Source organism: Athene noctua, chromosome 2 (assembly GCF_965140245.1).
Source record: "Athene noctua chromosome 2, bAthNoc1.hap1.1, whole genome shotgun sequence".
In the NCBI taxonomy this organism is placed as follows: domain Eukaryota; kingdom Metazoa; phylum Chordata; class Aves; order Strigiformes; family Strigidae; genus Athene; species Athene noctua.
Genome location: NC_134038.1, coordinates 92,161,609 through 92,180,473, shown reverse-complemented (window position 1 = coordinate 92,180,473; position 18,865 = coordinate 92,161,609). Strand labels below are relative to the sequence as shown.

The window sequence follows — 18,865 nt, the reverse complement described above, 5'->3', positions numbered from 1 at the left end:
TCAAGTTTCAATGAAGCTTCTTGTATTCAGTTTGTGCCCAAATCAGCATTCCTACATCTCTGAATCCTCGAACTAAGATAAGGATGTTCAACACACCTGAAATTCTCACTCAAGACAACTCTTGGCTACTCAGAGACAGCAACTGAAATAAAGTACCTTGGTTTCAATCACAACAATATTTGTTTAAAAAGGCAGCAATACTAGTATTTAGCTTTAGCCAGTTTCAGAAAAAACCTATCCTATTTCCATGCAGAACAGCAATCCTTTGGATTTTATCCTTCACCTGGCAAACCAATGTCCTCTCTCTGGTACAACAGGCTATAATGTTTCTCTACCTTTTTCTTGAAGGTATACACACGCTTCCTAGAGACAAAGATTCCCACCTCACCACTTGATCACAATACTTAAACAACTTTTTGAAAAGTGTTTTTTAACTGTTTGCTTTACAACTCTTCTCCAAGAAACAAAGTTTTTAGCCACAGACTATCAAAGAGTTTTAGAGTCATACTCTATACCAGCTATTCATTACTTCTTTTTAATACCAAGCAATGAGTCATGTTCTCTTATTACTGGTAGTTTGCTCCACAGAGTCTGTCTTACTTGACTTCATTCTCAACAGCCAGATTTAAAAAAACAACTTAACCGCAACTCACAACGGCAAATCTCTCTTTCTCAGTATCTTTTTCCTCCTTGATGTAGTTAGCCTTTCTCAAAGCCTGAACTGTAACACCTACATAAAACTTGCAGTACACAGGTATAGGGGTTTGGTGTGTTACACAAACAGCAAAGGCTGTAAGCAACTGATTGAACTTCTGATACAAGACAGAAGCAGACCCCATATTCTACTTACATCAACCAGTTAAAGAGAATGTTCTTGTATTTCTGCATGCACACTTGTCAGTTTTATTTACACTATCTTAAGTGTTTGGTTGAAACCGAGACTTGCTACCTTAAGTTTTAGCAATTGACAGTTGAATTTGATAGAATTGCAGGCAAGGGAGCAGAAGCTGGTGCTAGAGCTCTCACAAGGCAGAAATACAACTGCTTTCTTCATCCACAATTTGCAATAGCCTCTGGCCATGTACTGACAACTCAAGTTCTAGCGCACTGCTTCATTCAAAATTGAGCTTTATCAGTACCTGTTGAATGATCTTGGTCTACAAACTCTTACCTTACTGTCTCTCCAAGTAAAGCAGAACAGCACCAGACACAAAACACTGACTGCTCATAATCCAGTGACTGAGGGGGAAAATTAGAAACATCAACATAAAACCTTGTAGTTATACTCAGCCAGTATATTTCTTGGTATCTCTCCAAGAAGTCAAATATCTAAACACTCTTACAAGCATCAGCATACAGAAAGACAATCAGACCAACTGCAGTGAAATCGGACTTTCCAGAAAGATATTTAAATGCAACTTTAAGATACATTTAGTCACAGTGCCTAGAAAACAATGCTGTTAAAAAGTACTGCTTTAGTAACTTCCCCAAATAAAACACAAGACATATGTGCATATCTAAAATTAGATTTGTTAGTTATACTGGTATTTAATTCAAACCTCCCATTTTTACAGGGTAATTTAAGGTATCAAAATTTGAAGAGTCCAGCGCATCTATTTTGCATTGTGATATTTCAATAAGTCACATTCTAAGTTTGCAAAAAAATATTTTCACTTTCACAGACACAACAGGCCTGTTGCATGTGAAATACTTTTCCTTAAATGAAGAAAAAAAGCGCAATGCATTACTCACAAGTAGCCTACCAACACACCGGTACCTACGTGACACTTCAGAAATGTTTTATCTATCCAACCACAGCAATTGCCTTGCCCTGGAAGTCATTTTAGTAAAACAGTGAAGCGTGGTTTATCCCACTGCTGTGGTGTGAGAAAGAAGATAAGGGAAATCTCAATACTGCAAAAGGAGTATACAACACCACAGGCTACGTGCTTAGAGTCTCTTATCAGTAATGCAAGTGGTAGAACGATACTGATTTCACTCTAACTCCATGGCTAAATGCAGAATTTGTAGAGGTTCATTTTATCTGCTTTGATTTCAGAGACTAAGGTCCAGCCCTTGCAGCCAGAATGCCATTTGAGTCCTGACCATACAGTTACAGAATTTGTTTTCCTTTGCGGCTTCACCATGCATATTGCCAACTCCTGTTATTTGGCCAAAGGTCACAGAATCACCTTCTTATCAGTAATACATTCAACCTCAGAGACCCGTCCTTTTAACATCTTGCCATCTAGAAAAGAAGCAAGTCACGTGAACTGGTGCAACAAGCTGGCGCACAGCATAAGCCTCCAGTCACTCACAATATACAGAAGAACTTGTGCAGACACCCCATCCTCTTCTGGCATCCTGTAAAGTCTTATGGATCCCATTAGCAATCCATAAATCAGAAGTTACAACTGTGCCATATCTCCGTGGTATACTTCAGTTAAAAGCTCCATTTTTGGTCAATTGTCACATTGTTAATAGCCCTACCTGAGCTCAACTCTTTCATCATCATAGCAGAAACAAAATCCCATCTTTTGTCAGTGGAAAAGATGGACAATCCAGATGTTCACAGCTATACAGAAGTTCTGAAAAATAAAATGAGTTGTCTGATTTCAACACTATAAGCACACTTGCTGTGGCATCATCCCAACTCAGGAAGGATTGCTACAGTCCAAGCAGCACCTTGCTTGGCTCAAGAGCACTCTAAAGACAAAAGTACAACTCCTCATTTGCCTAAAATTGTCACAGCCCAGTTAGGTCAATACTTATCTCCCACCTACTCTTGTTGCAGGAACCAGGCACTAAGAGGCCTTAGTTCAGCAAATACTCTCAGAGTACACTGGCAACGTGCAAAAAAAAAAAAAGCAGATTCCTTATACAATGCAACTGTGCTGACTTTTTAAGAGAAATTTGCTGTAGCAGGAGGCACCCAGTTTAAATAAGGGGAGTTTCCCATCTGATCCTGTTCTGTGCCCTTCACAGTCTGAAGGGATCCAACCCTTTATCTCCCACCCTGAAAGAGCACCAGTTCCAAGGAAGAATGTCGAACAGTCCAACTCTTTAGCCCAGTAATTGAAGTTACTACCCAGGAAAAACAAGGCCTGAGCTCTAGCTTCCACTTCAGCAGATCTGTATATTTTACACATTGTAATTAAATTTAAAAACAGATGGCACTAGGACTTTCTCCTGGGAGGTGAAACATGCAAGTCTGCCTATTCTCAGGTAAGAAACGATATCCATGTCTCCCATTTCTGGGTGAGGCCTCTCCAAATAAAACAAAAGCTATTACATAAAAATAAATTTTTATTTAAAAAAATATAATAAATTTTATAATAAAAAAAAGGAACAAGTCCTGTGGTGACTTTCTTTAAAGTTCATCTAAGAAAAGAGGGATGAGGATCCCTAGCATCAGATCTCAAAATGATGGAGGACTACAGGACCCCAAAAGAAGCCACCCTCAACATAAAACTTCAATTCTAAGCCAAGAGTTGGTATAGTCTTGTCACTAAGGCACCTAACCTCACTGGCTAGCTTCCAGGTATCACAGGCCTTTACCAGCTCTGGTTCTCCACACATTCCAACACTAAATAACATGCCTGGCAAAGGTTAAATTGAGATGAAACAGCTGCTTTGAAAATAGAGAAAAGTAACATTGAGAACACAGTACTGAAAAAATCATGGCATTGCAGCTACAGGCCTCTAACTTACTATCTTTGATGAAGAGAAATGCGCTTCTGTCAACAAACTGGAAGACTGTTCACACAGCACCAAAGTAGTCCTTGGGAAAGCTCTGACTGTGCTCTCACTAAAAATAAACATCAAGCAAAAATGTTAATATACACATATTATTAGTTTTTCCTCTTCTCAGACATAGTTATATCTCCTTGTCAGACAGCTGCTTGGAGGGCTTTCCTCAGCCCACTCTTGGCAGACAGCTGGTAACCCACAGGAAGAGCGCGTACCAAAAAGTGTGGTAAGAACACACAAGAACAGACATAATGAGGTAAAACACAAACAGCGGGTGAGCGTTCAAAGCATAGTGCAGGTTCTCTTGGATAACTGATGAAAGCTGCTATTGTCTCTGGATTTACCCCCTCACAAAAGGTCAGGTGTCTCTTCTGTAAAAAAAGAGCACTGAATAACATTGTCTCAGAGTGAAATAGCAACGCGTTTGTTTTGACATGTACTTTTCCATAATGCTCATGACCTTTAAATAATCCACACCAGCACCTCACAGGTGGATCCACAAGCATACCAGGACAAGTCACCATTGAAGGGGAAGTTCTTCCATGTGTGAAGCCATCACTGATAAAACGCAAGCGCTAAAGGAAAAAAGCTGTTCCAGTGGGATTCCAAGATGAGCATTAATGCTACCTATAAAGCATTACCTACTTAATAGACTATACCAAACACAGAAGATACGCCTTCTGAGCAGAAGTCATTCAGCACAGTTCCAAGAGATAAGTAAGAGGTAAGATGTACAGGCAGAGCAGTTCTTTCTGGGCAGGGGGCAACACCTCCATTGCAAATAAAGTGTTCCTCAAATATGACTAAGCACGTCCAGGACAGCTTCCATTTAGCACCCACTTGCCAGCAAAGACACAACAACGCAGACCTCTGTGCGGACAAACAATCCAACCAAATATCCAAGATGCCTGTTGGGATCGTAGCAGCAAAAGCTACAAACTGTACACATCGACACTCCTACTCACCACCAACACATCTTTTTTCACAGTGTGGAAGATGGTCCAAGGGAAACTGACTTTCCTTCCATGCCACCTTTCTCCTGCACTTTTTGCTCAAAGCACCAGGACTCCAAGAGCATCATTATCCCTATGAGTAATACAGCCAAAAAAAACATTGGGAGACTGCAATGAACGCATGTGAGTACAAAACAAGTGGCCTGGGGAGATGCTTTTGTCATCCACTCAGGTCTGGGTATAAAGCAGGTACTAACTGTAAATGCATGGCTGCCCAGTATGTCAGAGACAGGGGACAAAGAGCCCTTCTGAGTGACAAGCCTGCTCGCAGCTGCACTGGTACCACTGCACTGCTACCTCCAACACTTCAGACCATCAGGATGACGAGTCCCAACACCGGCTCCTTGTACTGCCTTTTCTAGGTGTGGTTCCTTTCTCACTGATGCTCACTTCACACTTCATCACTGTACAGGTCTAGCTGATGTCTTAGGAATTCCTGGTAAAGGTTACTGATTATGAGAGAGTCCAAAGCCGAGATACGGAAGTGATGCACCCCCCGCATACGCGCCTAGTGAAAACCACTTCAAGTCCCCAGGCAAACCAGCCCCAGCCACGCGTGGGTGAGGTGGGAGAAGACCGTTAAGCCCGGGGCGCTCTGTCTGTCCCTGAAGCAGCTGGGGGCTGTCAGAGGGCGCGTCTGCACGCCGCAGAGCCGGCGGCACCAACGATGAGGGGAAGCGGGAACCGAGCACGGCCGCCCCGCTACACGGTACTTTAGGGGCCGGGAACGCACCCGCGGGAATGTGCCCCGGGGGCCCGGCTAGGAAAGAGGGAGGGCGACCGCTGCCCGCGCCCGGCAGCCCCACGCCAAGCCCTCGGCCGCCACCGCTCCCACGCGCGGCCTCAAGTCACGGCTGTCTACGGGCGCCTCACGGCGGGCCTCCCCCTCCCTCCGCTGCCGGGAAAGCCCGGGAACGAGGGGAACCCCCCCCCCCCCCCCCCCCGTTACCTGCCCGGTGATGCCGGTGATGAGAGCCACCTTCCTGCCGTTCATCTCCTCGCCGTCGTCTCCCGGTGCCGCGGCGCAGGCACACGCCTCCGCCGCCGGCTGCGCCATCCTCCGGGCGGTGGCGGGCGCGGCCCAGGTGCGGAGATAGCCCGGGGTGGGGGCGCGGCCACCGGGGGCAGGCTCACGGCGCTGGGGGCGGGCACGCAGGGGAGGACGCCTGCCGCCCCGAGCGTGGCTCTCACATGGGCTGCCGCCACCCGGGGGCTACCGCTGCCACTGCGGCCGCCGCGGCATTTCCGCGCTCGCTGCCCGCCGCCGCTCCCGCCCCGCGGCGGCCGCAGGTGCAGCCCCCCCCCCCCCTCCAGCCGCTGCCGCCGCCGGCCCAGCCCCCGCGCAGGCGCGCGCCCGTCGGGCGGCCCAGGCTCGCGCTCCGCTTCAGCCACACCCCCCCTCACCGTCCCCCGTCTCGCCCCGCCCCGCTGGGCTCCGCAGCCAATCAGGAACCCCGGCGCTTCCTCAAAGGAGACGCGGCTGGCCGCCCGGCAGCGCCGGCGCGCCGCGGCCGAAGGCGGGCGCGGGGATTGGCTGAGAGCGGCGGAGGGGCGTGGCCTGCCTGCGCGGCTGCCGCCGCGGAGGAGCGGAGCCGCCGACTTCCTGACCGCGTGTCGGGAGGAGGGGGCGGTGGCCGCGCCACGTGAGAAGAGCGGGGCGGGCCCCCACACCCCAGGCCAGGCGCCGGCGGCTCGGAGCGCACAGCGCCCCCTGCGGCGTGGAGGAGCGGCGCGGCGGCGCTGGAGGCACCGACCAGCGGCGGGTTAACGCCCGTAGGCCCCCGCAGCCCCTGGGCCCGTCGCCGCCCGGCCGGCCGGCCGTGCTGCCCAGCCCCCGGGGACTGCCGGCTGTGTTAGACGCCCGAGAGCAAAGCCCCATCTGCAGCGGGCAGCTCCACGTCAAAACTGGCTCCCTAGGAGGCACAGGGTCCTCCAGCTGTCAGGGAGACAAAGCTGCGCAAAGCTGGTCCTCTCAGGCTTTCCCCGTTGTGGAAGTACTTAGTTGTAAATGACCCAAAGCCTTTTGGAAAGGAGATGTATAATAAATATTTCTTCTTCTGGTGAAACACCGAATCTGCATCATCTCTCAACGAGGCAGCATGTTGCTGCACCTACAAGGAAGAAGCGGCCTGCCTGTTTTTCTCTTGATCCCTGAAAGCTGTCATGGCAGAGTTCCCTGATTGTGTGCTCAGATGTGGGCCCTTAGCATACGCAGACAATCATATTACTATAATTTTGCTATTATTATGGCTTATTACAGTGTGTGGTCAAAAATTACTCTGTGTCATTGAAAGCCCATAATATATTAGGAAAAAAAAAAAAAGTGGAGTCAGGGAGCATACTGCCTTTCAAGTGGAACTGTACTCAGAAACCCTGAATGCTCTTTTGCACACTGCTCCCCACGCGCTCTGTTTAAATCCCCTTGTTGCAGCCTCATAGTCTGATGGAACGGAGAAACTGTATTATGTCATGGTTACTGCAGTGGAAGATGTCATCCCATCCCAATTGTACCATTTCTACATCTTGTTTCCGAAGCCTATTTCTGGGTGCATACAGTTTTGTGAAGTTAGCGACACTGGCTACTACTTCTGCAAACTGATTTCATTTCACTAGTGATTGCTTTATGGGCATACAGTCTCAGATTCAAAAAGGTAGAGACACCACAAATAATTTAAATGCCACCCTCTCAGCTTTAAAATTATAGGGGAGACATAAAAAGACAAAATTCTGAGAGGTTCAGGACTCCGTACACCAGAAATAAGGCACAAAACTTAAAATTTTAGGATTTGAGATTAGAGGGAGCTAGAGGCAATTTTTCTTTATTTACTTATTTGTATAGATCATTCCCTCTCCTGCTAGATCAGAGATGCATAAAGCAGTGCATGAGCTACAAGATTAAAAACTGTCCTTTATGTGGCCAGATAAGCTTGTCATTTCTAGCTTTTGCTGGCAGTCCATTAAATGTACTCCAAAGTAAAGCTTGCCTTCTTTCTGTGTTCTGCTCAAGAAAGCAGTGAGTAGGACTAACAGCCCAAATCCTGAAGCTGGGCTAGAAGAAGAGTCCCCATCACTGTGGCCTCCATGTGCAGCTAAGAGGCTTTTTTTGGTCACTTTCTCCAGAGTTTCTCCTACCCCAGTTGACCAATATCCATTAACCAATAACTGTTTTTCAGATGTAGCATTTTCTTTCACTGTTACTCCCCAAAAGCACTCCATCCGAGGCAGAAAGGCAGTTCACACCTTTCGTAACTCACCTGATTAATCAAGTACAACAGCTGAATGATCCCCTTGTCCTATGATTGTACTCTCAGGTGACAGGCACCTTGGGCTCTTGCCCTATTCAGAGCAAAATCTTTTTTCCTGCTCAGCATGTGCACTCCCAAGTGATTCAGAACAAAAGACTCTCCAATCTGTGTCGCTTTTGCAAGGGGAGCATCTCTGCCAGACTGTGCTGAGAACACTTTAGCAGGGTTCATACTTGTATTTTTCGTCAATACTAATACTAGAAACAGGCAGATGAAGCCAGACAGGATGCAGCCCAGTTCAGGTTCCAGCTGACTGAAGCAAAAAAGAAAAAAGGCTTTAACTTGTTTAAATTCCTGTTCCATTTATAAGTCTGGCAGTGGTAGTTACAGACACCGTTAGCCAGCTACCATAATCCTGCTAGGTCTGCCCCTGGCATGCACTGGGGCACATTCCAGGTTTAATGCACAAAGATCGGTCTGTCACCAAAGTCTTCCAAGGTACATTTGCAGAAGAGAATGAAGGCTCAATTGTGGCACAGGTACTAGATTTTACCTAAGTTGGTCTGGTGTCGACAGCAATTTATGACAGACTGCAGCTGAAAACTGGACCAGCATCCCCCAGGGATCCCGGGATTAATATTCACTCTGAGTGCTGGCCTGCACTGATGTCTTCTTGCTGCCTCCAGCACCTGTACCTTTGCATGTGCTACCTAACTTAAAGATACGTCTGCCCACACTGTAATCACTTTTTCATGTGTCTGTGTGGACCTGGCTCTGGCCCCTAAGACTGGCAAGGCCCTCGTGTGAAGAGGAGACGGCAGGCTGACACACACCTGCACCTCCAGTCCCCTTGAATCCCTGTAAGAGGAGACACTTGTGTAAGCAGAAGTATCCAGTAGAAGTTTTTTACTCAGTGAGTAAACAGACTGACAGGCTCTGAGGAGACAAAAAGAATAGCATGTGTGGCATTAACTTTAAAGCTGCCACCCCAAGAAGTGGGGAGAAAGAGATAGGACAGATGCAAATAAATTTGCTTGGTGGTCGTGGATAAAAACATGTATCACAGGGAAAGAAAGATGGAGAGCACAACTGTTTGCAGTCAAACTGGTTAAACAAGGAAATAATGAAAAACGAGCAAGGAATAAGCAGAGACGGGAAATGAAAGAGAAAAATACTGAGAGTAGGGAAGAAGGGAATAACAGAACAAAAAAAGACAGAAGTGTACGAGATTACAAAAAATGCCATTTTAAATGTTAAAGAAAGGGAAAAGGGGGGAGAACATCTACACGCTGAGATTTTGTTACACTTGAATACCACATACATTGCAATCCTGATAATCTCAATGTTTGAATGGGGATGTGTCTGCATTGCTAATTGGGATTTGGAAAGGTAGCTATGTGAAGTTTAAGAATCTCTTGTGAATCCATTGTAACTGCTTGCAGGAGGGAAGTAACCTTACTTTAACTTCAGAAGTAGAAATGATTTAAAACATTGGTGTTACTCACTATGGGACAAAGGTATCCCTAGTATTATTTCATTAATAGTGTCACCCATACTAGAACTTTGGTAAAAACTGACATGATACCACTGTATCGTGTCCTGTACAGGAGTTAGAAGTTGTCATTGGACCAGGTGGAGCCCTCTTTCTCTGCATCACTCAGTGCAACCAAGGGGAAAACTGGTTATCTTTTTCTGAGGCTCTTCTGAATGATCCACATCCGATAGTTTAAGGAACTTCTACACCATGCTGCCATGAACTCCATCAAAGCAATGTCCAGTGATCAAAGAAGAACCCTGGCCAGAATAAATTGCACTGTGCTTACCTGCAGCTATACCAAATGCTATGGATCCTGTCCCCAGCTGTGAAGTCCATGGTGGCATCTAGGGATTGTTCAAAACCCCACCAGGACTGGTTTGGAGGCTGCAGAAAGTGAGACAGTGGAGGATGGATAGCACACCCGAGTGCACTTTCCTTCCTGAGGACCTTTTAGTGTATACAGACAGGCAAGTGAGGGGACTGTGGCAGGCCCAGAAGAAGGTACTGTAGAAAGAGTTTCTTTTGCTACTTGCCTGGTTTAAAGTAATGGCAGAAAATTATAGTATTTATTGACTTCACAGAGCTAGAGAGCTGTGAAAAGGGATGTGGAAGAGGAGGGAAGAGGGAGTCCAGAGGAGATCCATCATGTGAAAGGAGGTGCAGGTGTTGGGAGTGAGAGTAATCAGTTGCAGAGGGAAGAGCACCAGATCTCATGAGGAAATAAAGAGAAACGAAGAGTGGGCAGAGACAAGAAGATGAATGGAGGGAAAGTCTCATAATTATTTTTCGAACTGTGGGCTTGAATATTTGAGGGCATGTGGAGTGACACACGACCTCAGTGCCCTGACATAGTGATTGACAGGTAGAACCGAAACAGGAGGCTTCAGGGGATGGTCTGGACAGTGAGTCTTGATGCCAGGGTGTGGAGATAAATGACACTTTTGCATCCCTTGCCTCTCAGGTGGTTCTTGTACATCTGACAAATCCTGCATTTCAGATGTCTCCGTACAGGTTGTTGTATTTATTTCCAATAGGTCCTTCTCAGTGGAAAATGCAGTCGTGAGAAGTTGAGACATCAGGGTTTCAACTCAGCATTACAAAGCAGGGGGGGGGAAATTCCTGGCAGTACTGGCTCCCAGCTGGAGCTCTTTGTGCTTAGCATTCATGGCCCGTGCCCAGCCCACAAAATACTTGCAGCCTCCTTTTCCTCTTAGCAGACGCTTGCCTGCTTACTTTTGAAGGGGTACATAAGATTGGCCACATTTGCTAACTTCTTGGCAAAGAAACGTCCTTTGAAAGGCAGAGACCCAGTTCTTCTTGGTGCTGTCATGGTGTGATTTCTACAGTGCTCTGTGCAGCATGGTGTTTCAAAGGCAAAAGCAGTGCCAGTGCCACATTCCTCTCTCACATGTATCTCTGACACTACAGTGAAAAGATGCTATCCTGCAGTAAAACTGATGGAAGAGCAGGATCCAGGCTGAGCTTTGTACCACCATTTGTCTCCATCCTAAAAGTCCATGCCTGGAAGTTTTCCTCAAGACTGAGCACACAAATCTCAATCCCTCCTTTGCTTGGTGCAAGAACAGCATGGGCGTGAAGAAGTGAGTGTGTTGGCAGAGCTTTGTGCAGGCTTTGTACTTCTGGACCACTGAAAAGGCCACTCCCCAGCCCAGCAGAAGAGAAGGAACCTGCCCATGTTCACCCTTTCACAAGGGAAGGCTGGGGTAGGCCTTCTCCTCTCAGCCTTGATTACATTTTCTGTGTGGTCAAGAGGAGCCATACAGCAATGGTGGGCTAGGTTTGGTAGCCTCAAGCACACAGGCAGGGCTGTGGGTAGCTGGAGACCAGCCCTTCTGCAGCGTTGTTGCTGGGGCAGGGACTGATGGCTCCAGGGACTGACACAGGGTCCTGGGCCCTGAGCAGGGTGGGGGCAGCCCAGCGGCAGGCAGGGACAGCCAAGCCTGTGGGTGCCCTTGGGGCTTGGGCAGAGCAGCCAGGCAATGCAAGCCAAGCCCTGACTCAAGAAGAAACACTCTTTTGTTAAAAAAGAGCATGGCAGTGACAGTCTAGTACCTCGCTGCTTGTGGTCTGCAAGCAAGCCAGCCTCTGTGCAATGTGTTCCTCACGCACACGGAAATAATTAACAGTTGGTCCTTTGTATCTCAGCCAGCACTGGAGGTACCTAATTATGAACATTGTTTCTGTAAGAAACACCAAATAAATGTCCCTTTTCATTCCCAGAAGGGGGTAAAGAGCCATGAGTACGAAAAGCATCAGGCCCAGCGATGTGTTACCAAATGCAATTGTCCCTTACAGCTTTGTAAGCCAGTGCTAACTGGACTGGAGCCAATGGAGTTAAAACACCTGAGAGAAGAAGCAGGTTCCTAACTGGAAGGAGAATTCTCTCTTTGTGACTGATTAGAAACATTTTTACCCAACATGATTATTTCAGTATGTACAAGGAGTCATGAGACTTTTAAGGGAGATGTTGGCAGCTCTTTGAGAAGCAGTCTAACCATCAAAGTTTAGAAAATTGTAAAAGCATAATTTTGCTAGAGCTGACAAGCATCTTTGCATATTTTAGAGAATGTTGCAAAGAGGGAAGGTGAATCCCAAACATCCCACTTCCTATGAGGGTCTTCACATCCAATGCTTCCAGCAGGATAGCAGTGATACAATAACATACCTTACAAAAGGAATGCTGTCAAAAGGTATTTAATAGTTTTTTTTAAAAAAAACAACAACAACAACAACAACAACAACAAAACAAGTAAAAAGAACTCACCAGGCCTGACTGGAATGAGAAAGCTCAATATAAAAATGTGGCTGGTTAAAATCTTATATGTTGGACTTGATTTCTTCTTCCCTGAAGAGGGTATCAGAGAATGAACTAAAAATTATGTTATAAGCCTTGAAAGTCTACCTAAAAAAAAGAGAAGAGAGTAACTACTGGAAAGCCAGGTTTTTCACAAATGCCACTACTCACATTACAGGTATGCAGTGACACTTGTGCATCTCCCTCCATCTGTGGCCCTGACACGTGCCAAGATTCATCTTTTTATTGCCGACATTTTCTTTATGAGGAGTAAGTTTGAACAAAGCAGAGTTTGTGTGTACCCCTGTTGAAACTATTTAGTCCACTCACTAACAAGAATGAGGACATTAAAGACTGCTTCTCTGGAAAGCCATCAAAACATAGTACAGGGGTTCTCTTCTTTCTTCTGGCCTTATACAAATATAGTCTAATATACACCCAAATCCTTACGTAAATCTTGTCCAAAAGACTTCTAATCAGAAAAGAAAACAGCAACCCTGTATTTCTCACACTATAAAAAAGATCAGCTTGGGAAAAGAACAATGCAGTCACAGAGTGGTATGGTGTCTGTTAAGAGAGTTCCCATTAAGCAAGGGTTAGCTATTCAAAGAATTAACTGAAACAGGGCAGTAAGTGAGGGTCTGTTCCTTGTCACTGAACTCAGGTCTGTAGCAGAGAAAGAAGTAAGTTATAAAATTTTTTAGCAGGGAAATAAAAAAAATATCACTCCACTGTCCCCTAGTCTGATTATTCTCTTAGAAGGTGGGTCAAAATGTCAGAGGTTGCTTTTCCAAGTTGTCTCTCCAGGCATAGAGCAAATCGGTAGCTGAACATGAGAGATCCAAGATACAGACCAAAGGGGACTCTTAACATTGCTAGAACTATGTTTTTTGTAACAACACATGTATTTGGCTAGATATATGCTATTCACACTCTTTATATATTCCTTTGCATTTTATTTGGGGCTAAGTGGTAAGGTAAGAATTAATGCTGTTATTTTTAATGTGCATATTTCAAGTGGGTAAAAGCTATCTCAGTCTTGTGTGCCTGGGATAAATCGTCCTGTGATTAGTTGTGACCAAACCCAGGAGAATGATACATAAAATTATTTCTTTATTACCCTATTACAATGCATTAACTGTTTGCTAGGTGCTGACAGAGTCAGACCCCCTTGGTCCTTCTTTTGGTTTGTCACAAAGAGTGCTAGCTTCAAACCAACAAACAGAGGAATGTAGTGGAGCTGGTCAAAGAGGAACTTGGCTGCCAGTGACATGGAAATGCCAGAATTCACATTTCCTTGGGACTGGAAAGAGGCAACACTACAGTAAAAGCAAATGGGATTTCAGGAGGACAGATTTCAGATATCCAGAGAGTTGTTGTGTAATGTTTCCTGGAAGACTGATCCAAGGGAAAAAGGGAATTGAAAAAGAAATTACGTAACATGAAAGAAATGGTATTAAAGGTGCAACTGCAAACTTTTCAGGTGCAGGAGATGGTCAGGAAGCAGAGTAAGTGATCAACTTGGTTATGTCCCTTTGATCCCAAACACAGGAGGAAATTATACAGGAAGTAGAAACTATATGAGAGTACTAAAAATGGATTTTCAGCAGCACACAGGAGCAACATCAGAAAGGCCAATGAGATGTCGGTCCTCGTGACCATTGCTTGTGAAATCATTCTCTCAGTACATTAATAATAGGAAAAACAGGATTAGTGAACCAGTTAATGGAAGAGTAAGTTTTTTGCTAAAAAGTGTCTGACAATTAAGATCAGTAGCAAAGGAAAGGGTTTATACAAGGTGGTATTTTCTTTAACAGTCTAGAAGATGGAATAGAGAGATTTCTGTGAGGTTGAGGGGGAATGCAAATACATTAGATTAGGAATCAAAATTATCTCAAAAAATGGTCTTGAAAAATAAAGAAATCGTCTCTAGGAAAAAATCAGATTAATTCAACAGGGACAAATGCAAAATACTGCACTTGTGGGGTACTCATCAGTTTCAAGAATATAGGATAAGGAACACTGATGTAGAAAGAAGTATAAAGCTTACAGTGGAATCAACAATAGTGTATTGTTGCTGAAATAGGCAAACACAGTATAGATACAGGTGTATAATCTGTAAAAACATGAAGTAATCCGGATACATTATATAGTGTTAGGGTCTCAACTGGGGCACTGTGTTCAGTGCTGGATGTTGAGAGGCTGCAGGAGAGCTGTGAAAATTATCGGAATTCTAGAAAACATGACATGAAAGCAAAGACAGGAAAAAAAGCGGGGTCTTTTAGCATAAGAGGATGATGTTGTCCTGGAAGGAAGGACCAGGACAGTCTTCAAACACATAAAAAGCTGCTACAAAGAGTTAGAGAGAAATCTATTCTCTGTGCTTCTTATGGATAGAATAAGATACAGTAGATTTAAACATGGTAAAAATAATTTTAATGTTAAGGATCTACAGCACTGGAACAGATTTCCATGGGCAGATTGTGGCAGCTCCATAATTTAGTTCTCTTATAGCAGACTAGATGAATATTCATCAAGGATGACCTGCTACGATTGACCCTGCCCTGGATGAGTGCCATTCTACTTGATGCTTCAAGGTTCCCTCCAGCCTTACAGTATTTTGATAAGAGTGAGATTTTGACCTCCCCAGAGTAAATACCAAAGAATCCCACTGACTTCCCACAACCCTTCAAGTGCCAGGCAAGCTGTCATAAATGGCACTAGCTAATCCTACCGCAGCCAAAGGTTTATTCTGCTCTTAGAGGACTCTATTTTGGGAGGACAGGGTTACATATAGGTAGCAGAACTGCGATCAGAGAATAGGAAACTGAGTCCCATAGATTACTCTTGCCTCGCCTATTTTGCCACTTCCCTATTGCTTGACACTACAGTGTTTTTTCAGCAATAAAGTTGACGGCTGAACAAACACTTGTGACAACTCCAGTTTCAGGGAGCAGCAGGGTTGAGGCTGGGAGCTGAGGGTGACAGCCAGGCTGGCCAGGCAGCAGCCTCACTGACAAGAGGTGCAGTACTACAGCACCCAAAAACAAAGAGCAGAGCAGGTCCTGTGACAGTAACCAGGGACAGCCAAGTCTAGTTCACTAGACAAGTCTGTAGCAGTGAGGCAGAGCTGAGGTCAAGCCAGATGTCAAGTCTGCAAGTCAGAGCTAAGTATCCAAATCAACAAGGCATGTGGCCAGGCACGGGGATCAAGGATGAGTGCCTTAGCTTGAATAGAGTTCCTAAGCGAAAGGCGCCAGGACCCCACTTCCCACAGCTTTTTCTCACCTATCTGTTTCCCCAGCAGTGATCCAAGGTCCTGCAATGGCATCAGATCTGAGCTGGCCGCAAGCACCAGCTGCTAAACTGCTGGGGAGGGCAGTGCCTTTACAATCCAGATAAAAGCATCGGTTGCTCATTTAGCACAGTGCCAGCACTCCCCCAGAATGACAGACCCATATTACATTTTAAAGGACAGATATGCACTGATGTAAGAAAGGCCACTGATAAGCCACTGCCTCAGGAAAAACCAACCAACCAACCAACCAAACCACAACCCAATACATATTTTCAACCTCAGTGTGTAGTTTTAACAAACTCATACTCTCAAGGTTATTGCCATAAGAAATGAGGGTTTGTTGGTTTTTTGTTGTGATTGTTGTTGTTTTAAAGGGCAGATTATCAGTGACATTTCTGATGCCCTTATTTCTGGCTTCTGTAGGCTTCAGAGACCAGACCTGCTAACCACAATTCTCTTTCTGACATGTTTTCTGTATTGTAGTCTCCAGTGCTACACCCATAACTTCCCTGAGTGTAACTGATGTTGTTACTACTTTTCATTGCTTCAGGCCCCTGCCCCCATTAGACTCTTCAGCAGCAAAAGGCCACCAGGGAATCTGGCCCGTAATGTTCAGTATTTTTATTTGTGTTTTACAGTCTCTACATGACTATTGAAAAAAAATTTTTCCTGCTTAACCATGAGGAAAGATTTGTTTGGCAGCACTTGAGCCATCATGCCAAAGTGTTTGACTATAGCCTTGGTGACACAATCGGCCCATGTGTGCAAGGAAGTGACAGCATCAGCTAAGCCTGTCCCACCACTGACCCTACCAATAAGTCTGACAGTTTTTTAGACTATAATTTCTTGATCATCTTTGTCAGATGCTTTCACTGACTCATGGGTTACAGACTATGAGGTAGTGTCTCTCCTTTCTGGATCAAATTAGCCATTGGGGTGGCTGAGCCAAATGGTTAGCAGAAGCATCTGCTTAATTCTGGTGGTTAATCTCTTTGAATCCCACCCTGCTCATCATCCAGCCTGTTTTCCTTTCCTTCAAGGATATTTCTGAAGAGCTGTGTCTTCTGGCCAGGCAAACAGCGGTTGTACGGAAATCCCGATGGCTTGGGTAGAAAGGCATGCTTTTGTAATAGCACCCTGCCTTTCACACCAGGATATTAAAGTCACTGAGTCAAACAGGGAAAGATATTTCATCAGACTTACAGAAAGTTCTTATCACTACTTCAGGATGAGCACTGTTTTGGCCATTGGGAGAACTGAGGGACAGAAAGAAGGAAAAGGAAGCAGATATTCAGGAGAAAACTGATTAACCAAGGTGGGTTTTCTGTGTCACAAACGCTCATCCAAAATGATACATATGCTTTATTCTCCCTGATAGCAACTGAACCAACATGCATTTTAAATGCAGATCTGTATCAGGTCAGATACTGGCTTTCTGCAGAATTGAGCAGGGGCTCCCAGGACAGTCTCTGGAGTGGCCTCAAGCTACTTGGGATAAAGTTTACTTTTTCCATTCCCAACATCACCTCTCCTTTGAATACCTGGAGATGTTTCTGGTTGCCTGCTGGAAAAACGGCACTGGAAAGAAATTTGTTAAATTAGCACTTCTTGCCGCCAGAAAACTTTTTGACTGCAAGGTGGAAATGTGAGAAACCTCCCACTCTGCACACGGGGCTAGCACATTCAGCTGCTACGCTCCACTGGAAAAAATCTGCTGTAATTTTAAACAGAAACCACAGAGGTCTGACAAAGCCCATAGGAGACTCCTGGAACTTTTAACCAAATTGTTATTATATTTCTAAGCTGTCGGACTTTTACTGTTAGCCTGCCTTATTCTTCTAGTAAAGGCCTTATACTGATATCCAACCAAACTTCCCACTGACTAGGATGATATGGAGCAATGCACAGCATAAGAGGACAGAATCTCCACAGAAAAGGGTGTTTAGATTTCAGGGGGGGTGTGAGTCCTCCAATTTTCCAAACACCCACACTTTTACTAAGTTTTGCTATGTTTACAGTCACATTTTTACTATGTTTTTCTTCTGGCAAATTTTTGGCAGGTGCAAACTCCACCAGGTAAACAGAGACCTCATTTAAAAATTAAGAATTAAAATATTTGCTATAAATAATGAGCTTATGTGTATCATCTTTTTCATTATAAGAGAGCAAGGTGTCTTTAGATTAATTCTCCAAGTGTCCCAGTCATCAACACAGCTGGCACAGTCAGGCTTGCTCTTTAGGTTCTGGTGGCTGTACATGCTTAGGGAAGAATTGCAGACCTGGACTCCATATCACACCTGGTGTAGCAAACACAACAGTCCAGATTTATTACTTCCTGAGCTCTGTGAACTTTGAATCAGCTTCTTTCTCAAGTTCATCAGAGAAGTAATCAACGAAAACTACAGTAACCAAAACACTGCCTGGCAGGCTGAACAAAAAGGACTAAATAACATAGTCACCTCATTTCATCAGGCCAGACTTCAATGTAGGCATTTAAACAGTGAGCCTGTGAACCATGAGACTGGAAGCAAATTACTCCAGTCAATGGAAAGACATTCATTAAGCTAAATGGCTTCGTATCAAGCTTTTACTGGATAGAGCTCTAAAATATTTCCTCCAGAAGTTCTGCAGGCTATTTTAGTCTGTCCAAGCTGTAGGGAAGGAAACTAGAAAACAATAGCTGGCCAGACCAGCAGAAGATACATAAATATGGGCAATTGAAATACAGCATGAGTTAAAACCTCGTTGGTATATAGCTGAAGTATGATCAGTATGCTTAACTGTAGCTTGAAGACTGCTCTCCAGTGATTGTTCAGCTGTACTGGGTCATAACTCTGTGCATGGAAGTTCTTCAGGGTTCATAGTGTTTTCTAAAAATAACATAAAATGAATCCTAGGTGGGGTATTGGTAAAACAGCAAATTATGAATGGAGTTATAAAAAGATTTAAAGTATAAAGTATGAAGTGTAAGGCATCCCATTTCTGTTAAAAGGAAAGTCTTTATTTTTTTATCTTTTCTTTTTTTAAGAGCAATCAGTTGGACTGCCAAAAAGATGTTGTTTGTATGTTTGAATCTGGATATCAGCACATATAATTTATTTTTAGTTAGTTTATTAAATAACGTAATTAATTTATTGTGTTAATAAAACACAAAGCATTCAAATCAACTTACACAATGTGTAAGTGTGAGTGATTCACTCTTTTCAG

The 18,865-nt window shown here is 44.6% G+C and overlaps 1 protein-coding gene across 2 annotated transcripts in view; it reads right to left on the bottom strand.

Moving 5' to 3' along the window:
- Positions 1–6,064, bottom strand: part of GMDS (GDP-mannose 4,6-dehydratase) — a 422,743-nt gene extending 416,679 nt beyond the window's left edge. For both annotated transcript variants that reach the window (XM_074899592.1, XM_074899591.1), the window contains exon 1: positions 5,713–6,064. In XM_074899592.1, coding sequence (XP_074755693.1) covers positions 5,713–5,820 — 108 coding nt within the window. In that variant the 5' untranslated portion in view covers positions 5,821–6,064. The remainder of the gene's footprint in view (positions 1–5,712) is intronic.
- Positions 6,065–18,865: the final 12,801 nt, after the last annotated feature.